The following is a 12257-nucleotide window of genomic DNA, read 5'->3' on the forward strand; positions in this document are numbered from 1 at the left end:
CATGAGCTGTTTTAAAAAATAGTGTCATAGCAAGACTACATATTGTATTTTATTATATTATATTATATCATATTATATTATATTATTAGAATCAATTATTTAAAAATATCATAAATATATATATTTTTAATTAACAATCAGTTTATTGTTGTACTCACAAATCCACGTCTCATGTGGCAACTTCTCTTACTTTGTCCAAGTCCCAGTAATAAAGTTCTCCACCAATCACAGGGCGCCGCTGATAAAATGCCATCACTCCCTCGCTCCTGATTGGCTGACAGATGACATATGCTTCCAGCTGTTTAGTCCCTCTTTCCACCGCTTTACATCCGATTGACTGCTTCCTCGGCCATTGAAAACCGAGCTCTCGACTAGGCTGCGCGCTGATTGGCTTAGAAGAGGCGCTTGGGCTGGTAATGAGAAGTTCGGATCTCCCCCCCTCCCATCTTCCCTCCATCCCTCCCTCTCCATCCAGCTGTGTGAGCTTTCCTGATGGACGGAACCGAGAGGACACAGTTCTGGAAGAGGCAAGGGTGAGAGCGGGAGTGTCCAGTCGGCAAGAAAGACGAAAGATGCTCTGTCATGTTTGAACATTTGAAAAAAGAAAGAAAAAAGACGACTGCTTTGCTGGACGCGGCAACATCTTGACGGATTTTTAAAACTGTGTTGCGGAATATGTGCTTAAAAAACGCCTGTGGATGCAATGAAAAGTGTTGGAGTGTACTTCATTTAGAAGAGGAAAGCGCGCGGAAACGGACCTATTCATTTGAGTTTATGGGGGGATTCAGCTAAAGGAAGAAATTCAAAAGAAGTTGGTAGGACACAAAGAAAGGCTGCACGCTGCAGAACCGGACCCCAACCGAGTTTAAAGTGTTCCCTGGTGGATGGTTATAAAGTGTTACGGTGGAGGTTTGAGCACCGGGGCTCCGCTCAGGGGCCTCTCCGCGCACCGCGCTGAGGCTGCAGAAGTCCGCCAGAGATCCACTGGGGAACTCTGCGGTCCTCCAAACCCACAGGACATCGAAATTCAAAAGCTTCCATCTTCAAGCTGGTGTGGACTTTGCAGCCACCAAACTGATCATGCGATGACTGAACGCGCATCGGAGACATCTACCGAGTCCAGATCAGGTGACATGGTTATTATAAAAATAAAAAATAAATTGTAATTGTCTATTTCAGTTCTGTATTTGAAAAAAGGCATACAGATATGATGTTCAATGTTTTTAAAATCTGTTTTTCTTTCTATCTATCTATCTATCTATCTATCTATCTATCTATCTATCTATCTATCTATCTATCTATCTATCTATCTATCTATCTATCTATCTATCTATCTATCTATCTATCTATCTATCTATCTATCTATCTATCTATCTATCTATCTATCTATCTGTCTATCCATCCATCCATCCATCCATCCATCCATCCACCCATGCATCCATGCATCCATCCATAATAATTGATACAATCACACTTATGGTCGCTCATCCACGCAGGAGGTGAATGATGGCCGAAGATGGGGGAAATCTCGACTCCAGGGGCTCGGAGGGCCGCTCCTCCCCACCGAGGACTTTCATCCGGCTCAACGACTTATCCGGGGACGGAGGGGGTGAGGAGCGGACCGAGGTGATGGTGGAACCGGCTTCCCCGGCCCCAGACGGGACTTCTTCAGCCGGGGATGAAGCATCAACCTGCGGCGAGGAAAGCCTGCCTTACCCCACCCTGGCCCCGGTGGTCTTCTTCTACATGAAACAGAGCACCCCTCCTCGGAGCTGGTGTCTCAAAATGGTGTGTAACCCATATCCTTTAAAAAACAACAAAAAAAACACTTTGCAGTCATCTTACAGGTAAGAAACCTGTTTGTACTTTATGCAGCTTTTCTAGTTTAGCCCTCCAGGCAAGCAGGTGTTGCTGTGTGACTGACTAGCGACTTGAAGCCATTGGCATAAATGTGTGTGTGTTTTTTTTTTACACATCTCCTTGCACTCAATCTGTCCCTCAAGACTTGTAGTCCAGCGCTTTGACTCCTCTGAGCTGCTGTTTTGCTTCCTATCAGCGTAACAAAATGACAGCCAGAGAAGAAAATCAATCAGTCTGCACATGACAAGCCATCAGAACGGCTGAATACATTAACAGTGAGCGTATAAGCACGTGCGGGCTGCGTGTTATAAAATTCATTTATTGATACTCACTTGGGGTACGAGCCTTTTTTCAAGTCAAGTGTGTTATTGATTGATAAGTGTACAGACCTGCGATGAGCAAAGAAGCACAGGAGACTTTCTCTCTCGGCTTTTGTCCCTCAGGGTTGAGGGTGGCAAATCATTTCAGGATGTTCCTCTGTGTATGTGCATGTGAGGCTTTTTATTATTTTATTTTTTTTAAAGCTGATGTGAGGCAAGCAGGAGTGATGCGTCTCTGCCCTGGGGGTCTCAGCCTCTCCTTTATTATTATTGCTTCCATGTTTTTTTCTCGGTGTTATGTTCATGTCATTTAGATTCATTTCTTCCCCGAAAATCGAACTCTCTCCCTCCCTCCCTGTTTCTGGGTGATTCTCTCAGTTTTAATTGCAATGCTACATCAGCGGATTGTACCCGTTTCCCTCCCAGGAGCACTTGTGGCTTCATGGCTTGTATTGTTTTAGCACATTTTAGAGCCTAGGGTTGCACTAGTACATTTTGTAGAGGAGATTTGACTCTATTTAGAGTAAATTTGACTCAATTTTGAGTGGGACCAAGTAGACTCTTTTTTAGAGTAGGTTAATATTTACACTTGGAAGAGAGTGAAATAAAGAATTGGGGAAAAAGTCACTAAAGGGTTGAGGAACAAACTCATGACCTTCAGTTTGGGAGACTGCAACACTACCTCCTGAGCTACGCACCTTCTTACCTCCATGGGGAGACCAAAAACATTATTTTTGGTTTTGGAGTTAGGAATATTCCAGTTGACACGAGCAATATAATAACACACAACAAGAGCTGCGTGGCTCCGGGAGTAGATTGGCTGTGAGTTTGTTTGTCAACTCTTGAGGGGCTTTTATTTATTTTTATTCTTCTTTTTACTCTCTTCCAAGTGTAAATATTACTCTAAAACTGAGTCTATTTGGTCCCAATTTAAAGAGAGTCAAATTTACTGTGTTGTTAATTAGTTCAGTTTGCTGTTTATATTGTAAATGGATTCTTGGGCTGCTGCCTCTAAATAATGGGCAAATCTCTTGGGGTAAAATGGAGGAAAATAATAATTAAATATCACCGCATCGGCCCCTAATAGACGCCGGCCCACCAGGCATCTGCCCTGTATGCCAGTTGGCCAGTCCGATCTCTGTACATTTTGAATTAGGAATTACACTGTTCAGTGGTTTTCCTGTTTCGTTCCCAACTGTCATCATCACTTCAATCTTCAGCTATCCTCAGTTATTCCTCCCAGACTGAATCTCATTTCCATAGCTGCAAATGTCAAATCTGTAAAGGTCCTACAAATAAGTGTATTGGGAAAAAAACACCCCAAAAAACACAGGCTTTATTAGTCATTTTTTTGCTCTCCAAGAAATGAGCCGATCCCTTGACAGACTCGCCGCGGGGATCTTTTTTTGCCACATGCACATTTTGTTTTCTCTCAATCTGGCTCAATGTGAATGTGAAGAGTTGTCTTTCTGTATGTGCCCTGTGATTGGCTGGCGACCAATCCATGGTGTACAAATATGGATGGATGGATATTAGAAAGAACCCCTACAGCACCAGTACAACACTCAGCTGCAGGTTTGCAATACAGACTATTTGGAAGTATACAGCCGACTTGATACATTTTTAATAGTGATGTGTGTGTTCTATGTCTCCATGTTTGCCCCTTTGTGTGTATCAGTAGTGATTTAGGAAAAGGTCACTGGTTCCGTAATGCTGCTCAAAATTGATCTGCATGCACTTGTGTGTGCACTCGTGCTGCTCACCCAAGGAGCAGATGGATATTTTGCAATATTTTTAACCGTTTCTCTTGATCCATGTCCTCCTCTGCTGCTTCTGCCTCTCCACACTGCGCACACCGCTTTCTGCACTCTGCTTCCACCAATGACTCCAGTAGCTTGTCTCTCTTATTCCCACCATAAATACTCCCACAATATCACTGGTTGCCCGATCTGCTTATGCTGTATGTTGTAAACCGAATTCCTATTTCCACCATGCACTCTACTTTGGTTTGTTTTTGCTCATTGTAATGCACATTTTGTTGCTACCTACCTTCATTACGAACACATGTTGAGTTGTCAATTAGAATAATGTTGAATGTGGGAATTAGTGGGAGCGCACTAGAGTGGTGACAGAACCTTTTGTGTTAGCCTCTGCCATACTGTCGTATGGTGTTCCACAGGGGTCAAGTTTGGGGCCCCTGCTGTTTTCATGGTATTTGCTGCCCTTGAGAAAACGGTAATATTTTCTTCCACTGCTGCTGTGCGAATGACTGTCACTGGTGTTTGGTTGCATCCCTCCATGCTCACTTGGGCCCCCTGGTGCTCTATCTAAAGCCAGCAGTCGCAAATGTGGTCTTTTTACCCGATAAAGCCTGAGCCATGAAATATATGATAGAAAAATCAGATTCTTTGTAAGTAGAGTATTTATTGGTCCCTTTGAACAAAAAAAATTGAAAATTAACTTCCATGTATGACTTTTGATTTGTGTCATATTTGATACATCCGGTCAAAATGCTTTAAATTCGTACATTTATAACTGTCAAAAACATAATAATAAACATACATACAAAAAATATTAGTATTTCCCCAAATCAGAACATTTCCCACTATTGGATATATATATTGGACTATAGGTGTTTCTCTTTTCTCGATTGGGGCGATCTTGCAATCAGCTGGGTGATACTGCCCTCTAATGGATTATCAGTGCAATGCATGTGTCAGATCATATACGTCAGGGTTTTATTGGGGAAAAAAATTATTATGCTCATGAAATACAGCGCTCAAAATGTCTTGTTTTAATATGATACGGTTGGCTTTATAGGGTTTAATTGGACCAGCAAATGGGTGCTGTTGTCAAATCCAGCTTTTTTTCCACCTTTGGCAGCTGGCTAAGGTTAAGCCTTTTTCCTTTCTCCGTGGTGAATCTTGGCTGGATTACTGTAATGCACTTTATTTTGGAGTCAGCCAGTGCTCTCTCAAGTTAGTCAAACTGCTGCTGCTCGCTTTCTAACTGGTGGATATTACAAAAAAAATCTGGCATTTAAACAGGGGTGTTAAGACTTTTGATATCCACTACGTTACAAACCGGAAGTAAACAATAATATATGAACCGAATCTTCACCCTTGCCCCCATATTCTTCTCAATTAGGTTGACCTACACATGACTCCCCTGTCTGCCATCAGTGATCATTTAGCTTTTTCACATTTCACAACAAGAGCAAAACATGCACTTTGAGAAAATAGATGCATGCCAAAGAAAAAAGAATATAAAATACTGGATGTCCTCCAATGTTGTCCTTTAGTAACTGCCATGTTGAATTTATTGGCTGTTGTAATTGTGTTGCATAGCTATGATGTCATGATATTTACGAGGCAGTTGCCGTTGTCCAACCTACACACCCCACAATGGAAAACACTAATCAGTACAGTGGAACCTCTCACATTATGAAATGTTATTTATATGCGCGTATCTATCGACATAATGGAACCTGGAAGATGACATGAGCGTGTTTTATTTTTGATGTTCAAATCTGACATGAGTGAGATTCTTAAGGCGAGTTAGCTTGATTAAACCACACTCCCTCCACCTATTATTATTATTACTTCAGTTGAGGAGTATCATTTAGACAAAAATAGTGCTTTTCCACCATTTGTGGCAATTCTAAATTTCTTGGGAGGCGTCAATTACGCACAGATTTCTGTCATGAAGCAAATACATAAGGTGCTATATACTAAGTTACATGCAGGAGGTATGTAAAGGAGGTGTATAATGTAGGTATCTTGTGAGCACAAATTGTAAGTCACGCATATATTTTAACTTGCATGCACAACATAAAAATAAAAATGTCCTTTCCTCCATAATTCTTATTTTTCCTTGAAAAATTCACTTAAATTCAGAATTGTACAACATCAGAGGTTCGACTGTGTTCACCCAAGGTTTTCTGCGGCTCATTAAAAACCATTAAAAGTCTTTAAATAGATTTTTAAATTAAGGCCTTAAATGGCATTAAAAGACATTAAATATAATGTCCAGAGGCATTAAAAATGTAAATGTAAAAACATTGTTGTTCATACTTTAGCTTGCATATAATGTTGTGGAATTAACCATTAATAAAAAAAAATTATGCATTTGTGGGGACTGGCGTAATTTACAATGAACTAAATGTCCTGGAGTCCACAAGTTGCTTTTTGTTCTAACTACCAATTGCTCTTCATTTCACCAATGTTCAACATGAAACACTAATGTCACCTAGTAGCAGAAATGTACCTCAACACAAATCTATGAATCATTCACACACTCCTTCTAACTCTTTATCTTTTTAACTTCAAATAACTTCTAATCTAATCTAATGAATTACTTACTATACAATTAGTATATCAGTGAACTAAAAGATACAGCAACTTTTGTACTTGGTAAAAATATTTTTCCACTTTTATGTTAACTAACAAGAGTGCGAAAACTTGAGAAAATATATTGTGCATTGAGAACAGATATAATATTAAGTATTGAAATCATATGATTGACTAAAAGCCCTAATATATAAACAGTATATGCATAAACACATAAAACAGCATTAAAAAGCATTGAGTTCGATTTGCCCGTAGAAACCCTGTTACCATTCCAGTCCACACTGCACCACTTAGTGGAGTGTCTCAGTATCAGGATTTGTCTGGTTCTATTCAAAACAGGCATGTCCTGAGTCAGCCCCTGGCTTCAGACAGCTTGTGGCCATTTTTAACAGTCTGAAGTAATTAGGACCCCTGGATACTCGTAGAGGTTTTTTTTTTACAGTCTAATTGAAGACCCCTCGGGTGTGAGCTCTTGGTTCAGTTGCCTGTGTGAAATTCCCTATGCCGGTTTTGCAAACAATTCCTTTCAGAATGCGATAGAGAGATGAAAAGCCTCCGTGTGTGTCTGCGCCTCTGAGAGGTTGTGTAAGCAACACACACCCACACACAAAGTTCCGCAGGACTCCCGTAGGTGTCTCCTCTGTGGTGGGGAGCTGGATGCTGTGCTAAGATGGAGGAGGAAGAAGAGGAGGAGGAGGAGGGAGGGCGTCCAGTACTCTTGATCTCTTTTCCCACATTGATAAAAGCAGAGGATTACACGGTCAGTGCGGGAGGTCACCACCGTCAGGCTAAGGACAGGAAAGGTCGTCCCTGAAGTGTGCCGGCCATCTGTGTTGTAATGTTTCGCTCCCCCGCTGGAGGCTTCTTTCACATTTGTTGCTCATTGCTCTGATGCGTCTGTCAAATAATGGAAGCCGAAGCAAACACTTACTTCATCAGCAGAAAATGTCTCCTGCCCTCCTCGTTGACACCCGGTACCCCCCCAACCGCCCTACCTCCACCTCCCTCTGCTTGGCTTTTCCTCCCCGAGCGTTCGCTTGCTCGTCACTTCGGGAGTGTAAAAAGCAGCAGTTTGGCTTGCGAACGAACGGCGGCCCTCGTGCCATCTTTAAAAGCCTCCGAAAAAAAAAACAGTGGAGGAGTTTGAGAAAGGGAGAAAATAACATGAAAATCAGTTGCTCGGCGTCTACCCACCTACCATTTTGCTTTCCAACTTTTTTTTTTTAACCTTCTGTTCTCTTACTTTCATTTCTTCTAACTTACATCAGAACCTCTCACACTCTGCACTCAGTGTTTTCTCCTAATGAACCGAAGTGTTCAAGTCTTGTTATGCGCTCGATACACACATCTGATGAAGTATAAACTTACGTAACCGTGCAAAGACTTTTAGCAGGCGGGCGGGGGTGGCAGGTCCATGTGATGTGGCGTACATGTATTTTGCATGTGCAGTTCTTGCCGCGAGGGATGTGTGTACTTGAAGAAAGTGTGGTGCTTTGCAGTTACAACCGCAGCTTTTCACTCCTCTGGGAAGACTTGCGACAAGATTTGGGAAAGTGTTGCCGCTTCATCCAGAAGTGAAGAACATTTGCAAAGTCAGAGTTCACTGATGTACAAGAGGATCGCTGTGTCAGTTCGAGTTTGCATCCCAAAGGTCCAGAGTGACTAGTCTGGAGATTCTGGCAAATTCCTCAGATCTGTTTTTAAATTAGCAAATATAGCGCGTCCACAATGCCTAAATCCAAATATCACCTTCTTGTACAAATGTACTAATAAGGCAAGTCAGGCCATTAAATCACCGCGGCAATGTGAAAAACACTTATGTCAATTTGTTTCCCCATTTTTTACATTTTTATGTTTTGGGGGATACAACTGAATGCAGACATCCTAAAAAGGTAAAAATAAAAAAAATAATAAAAATGGACATAAATGTTTTTTACATAGCAGCAACAATATATAATAGTATTGGGTTTCCATTCAAATCTTTCAAAAATGTTAAGCAAATTTAGACTTATGGTGATCCACAGGGTTCTATTTTGGGGCCCCTGCTGTTTTCAATGTAATTATTAGGGGTGGCAGGGGATTTTTTTTTATCGTGATTAATCGCATGACTACAATAGTTAACGCGCGATTAATCACACATTTTATATCTGTTCTAAATGTACAATAAAGTTTTCATATTGTTGTTTACATAAAAGTGGGAAAATGTTAAACTAAGAGAAATATGGCTGCATCATTTAGCCATTGATACACTAATTTCCTAACAATTCATAAAATTAGATACAATTAAAAAGATGTCCTGTAAAAAGAGTGATATTAAATTGTGTTGAGGTCAATTTTCTGCCACTAGATGGCATAATTGCATTTGTAAGACAATGGTTACAGCTCAGTGCATTTTTTTTCATATTAAGAGCTATCTAATCTTTAACATGAGGTAACTTATGAAATTCTGCACATTTTTAAGATTGTAAAATACAATTTGACCTAATTTTCCACAAATATATTCATTATTATTACATTTATTACTGCAAAATTTTGACGTGGACGTGTCTGCTGCAACTAGAATTCCCCCAGTACAGGCTTTCCAAGTAAAAGGCGTTAATTATTATTTTTTATTTACTCAAAACTAACGACTAATTTTGATACCCCTAGTAATTATATTATACCCTGTCTATACACAATAACTTAATCATTTTTGTATTGTGTCGGCTCGGTAGTGCACCGGAAGTGGTATGAATATGTGTCAAAATAAAAGCGTTAACAGGAAGTGCAGCGTTAGCTTAACAGAGTTTGATAAGTCTGCCTAGTTAAGTGTAAAATGTCTTGGCGGCTTTTTGTCCTTTTACCACTTTTAACTATTTATCAATATTTATTTTCATATTTATATTCAATTGTAATTTCGATTTTTGTTCAACTGCTATATAAATAAAATTGGAAGAAATGGTAAGCTATTTTAAATTGATACACTAATCGGGGTATAAAGTGGGCCAGTCGTAACTATTGAGTCCCACTCCAAAGGTCTTGCACACCAAACACATTCAAACATGACTTTATAGATGGTGATACAGAACACACACGCTAACATTAGCCAGCCCTGTTGTGCCAATTACAATGGACAAATGGCAGCTCCCATGACCTAATTGCTATGCGGCAAGGGACTTCAGGCTACTGCTGTTTTTGTCCATTTTACAAATTGTTTGTGTAGATAGTTACATTGTTGTGTGTATTTCTAATTGAGCTTTTATTTAATGGTAAAACAGTCGTGCGAGGTTATGATTGTGCAGCTCTTTACCACAGGCTGCCATAGGTTGTCTCATTTTAAGTCGCCGCATATTTTGTACCCTGCGTGCCTTTTTTTGCTTTGCTGTGTTTGTGTGACCCCACGGACCCCTTTACCTCACTCCTGTTAGCTCCATTGGCAGCATTCCCTCTTATAGTTTATAGTGACAACCTCATTAGGGCATAATCACTAGCTTTACTTTTATGCTATCAGACGGCTAGTAGGACTAGATTTCCCATGATTCTTAGACACAGAAGTAGGAAGTAGTTCTACAGTGTCAGCAGTCCAACCACAGTTGACTTGACCATTCTCAAGGTAGCTATATATATATATATATATATATATATATATATATATATATATATAAATACATTCAATACATTTTTTTTTTTGGCATTTTTTTTTCTTTGTCGTATTTTCCCTCAGTCGGAATGCCCTGTGGCACAATGCTGCCTCTCACGGGTCAGTCTTGGTCCTGCAACAAACATCTAAATTGGAGACTTGATTGTCTGTAGACATGTACACTCACTGCTTTCTCTCTGGACGCTGCAGTATTACACTCCACAGTGTCCACTTTACTGCTGCTGTCCAAAGAATAAATTACCGGGCATCCTCACACTCTTCATTTTTGGTGAGCGTGTCTTTGTCCTGACTGATATTTAATGCAAGTACGCAGTGTTGGCAACACTATTCTGAAGTCATTGTAGTGCCGACCAGAGTCAGTACTGTACAAATACAAACACTGGTAATACTAAACTACATCATGTTTGTAGTTTTCGTTTATTTAACCATTGCCACAGTCAAGTACGTGCCTTGCCTTGCTAAATAACAGCAGTAAAAATAAGAGCGTGAGTGAGACAATGAAAAGCGAGCGCCGAGACAAAGTTCAGACAGCAGCAAGGTGTGAGTAGACGACTCTGTATGAGGTCTGTTCTTAATGAGGAGATTTGTTTAAGCTGTTAAAACTACAAGCAGACTGAGCACAAAGAAAATACTTCTTTGTGCTCTCTCTGTTATGCTTTTCGACTTGCAATTGCTTTTTTTGTGTGTTTGAAACTCCTCAGCCCACTTATGGCTTCTACATTTGCTCTTCTGCATAATAACAGGATTGCTTGACGGATTTTTAATGAAGCAAAACAAAAAAGCAAAATCAGACAGCAATAGGGAAGCACATCACGTTAAAACCTGCAACTAGTTTCGATTTGTTTCAAATACACCTGGTAGCATTTCAACATGGATGCTTGTATATGTCGAATGTTGACTAATTTCCCCTTACCCCTCACCCGCATTCCTGAAAATGACAAGAAAGATGGATGGATGGATAGTGAAGCGGTTCACTTGTTTTACTTCTGTGCATTTTGCCACCAGTCCAGAGTTTACGTCGGGATAAGCTCCGGCTTCCCGCGTCCCTGAAGATAACCCAAATAGAAAATGGATGGTGATCTGTCCAGGGTGTGTACCTTTTGCCCAAAGTCAGCTGGGACAGGCTGAAACTCACTCGTGACCCGAATGAGGATGAATCGTGCAGAAAATGGATGAATGGTTGAATGACCTCAGTCTGTCGACTGAATTTGACTTTTTACATTCAAAAATGGCCGTTTCAATTAAGGTTGCAATGCTAAAATGAAGGCGGGTTGGCAGGGGTCTCAAATTAACAAGATGAGACTATGACCTTTGTGACTTAAGGCTAAGCCGCTTTTGTTGTCTTCAGGACCAAACATCACTTCATATACTGTAAGGGTCTTCAGTTTACGACCATCATTACAAAAGATAACATACATAAGATTTGACTTGATCAGAATCAGTATCGATTTCTTGTCATTGTACCACAAGGTGTCATGAAATTGAATACAGTTCAAACATGTCGAAGAGACATAAAACAAACAAACAATGATCAACAGAGGGAGCCAAAACGGAAAGCCTGATGAGTCGCCCAAAATGGCGTCCCGGTTCTCAGATGAAAAAGGAAAAACATAAGGATTGGGGAAGAGAGAAGAAAACAGCCGCAGATGATGCTCCTGCATTAGATGAGGGAGACATGGAAAACTCTCAAAGACCGGACTTGATCACCCCTATCTTCTTCTTTGATCACCCCATCATCATCTTCTTCTTCTTCTTCTTTTGCAGATCGGCTTCAAGCTTCTCTAAGTGACACTGTCCTTTGTACGAGAAGCACAATCAGAGTAGGCAAATATTGTCAACTTATTAGTGCTGCTTCATAAAGTAGTAATTAAGATGTGATTTGGAAAAAATAATTGTATTGGTGATGTGTTAAGTTGCTGGAGTACAGATGCCGTTGACTGTCTGTGGGGCAAAATATCGATTTCCAAATCTATGAGACCGTTCTCGGTCACGGTGCAGAGTCAATACTCGTGCTGGCTGACATCCTTGTGTACTTTCTGCAGAATTGGACTTTTTAGTTATGATTTCAGTGGCAAGACCGATTAATTG

The 12257-nt window shown here is 40.5% G+C and overlaps 1 protein-coding gene across 19 annotated transcripts in view; it reads left to right on the top strand.

The window, feature by feature from the left end:
• The first annotated feature begins 475 nt into the window (after window positions 1-475).
• The window catches only part of cacna1g (calcium channel, voltage-dependent, T type, alpha 1G subunit), a 205111-nt gene continuing 193329 nt past the window's right edge, over window positions 476-12257 (top strand). For all 19 annotated transcript variants that reach the window (XM_086063911.1, XM_086063912.1, XM_086063907.1 and 16 more), the window contains exons 1-2: window positions 476-1128; window positions 1497-1798. In XM_086063911.1, the coding sequence (XP_085920037.1) occupies window positions 1504-1798 (295 nt within the window). In that variant the 5' untranslated portion in view covers window positions 476-1128; window positions 1497-1503. The remainder of the gene's footprint in view (window positions 1129-1496; window positions 1799-12257) is intronic.

Source organism: Leptonotus elevatus, chromosome 20 (genome assembly GCF_054856555.1).
Source record: "Leptonotus elevatus isolate MCC_2025b chromosome 20, RoL_Lele_1.0, whole genome shotgun sequence".
Classification (NCBI taxonomy): Eukaryota; Metazoa; Chordata; class Actinopteri; order Syngnathiformes; family Syngnathidae; genus Leptonotus; species Leptonotus elevatus.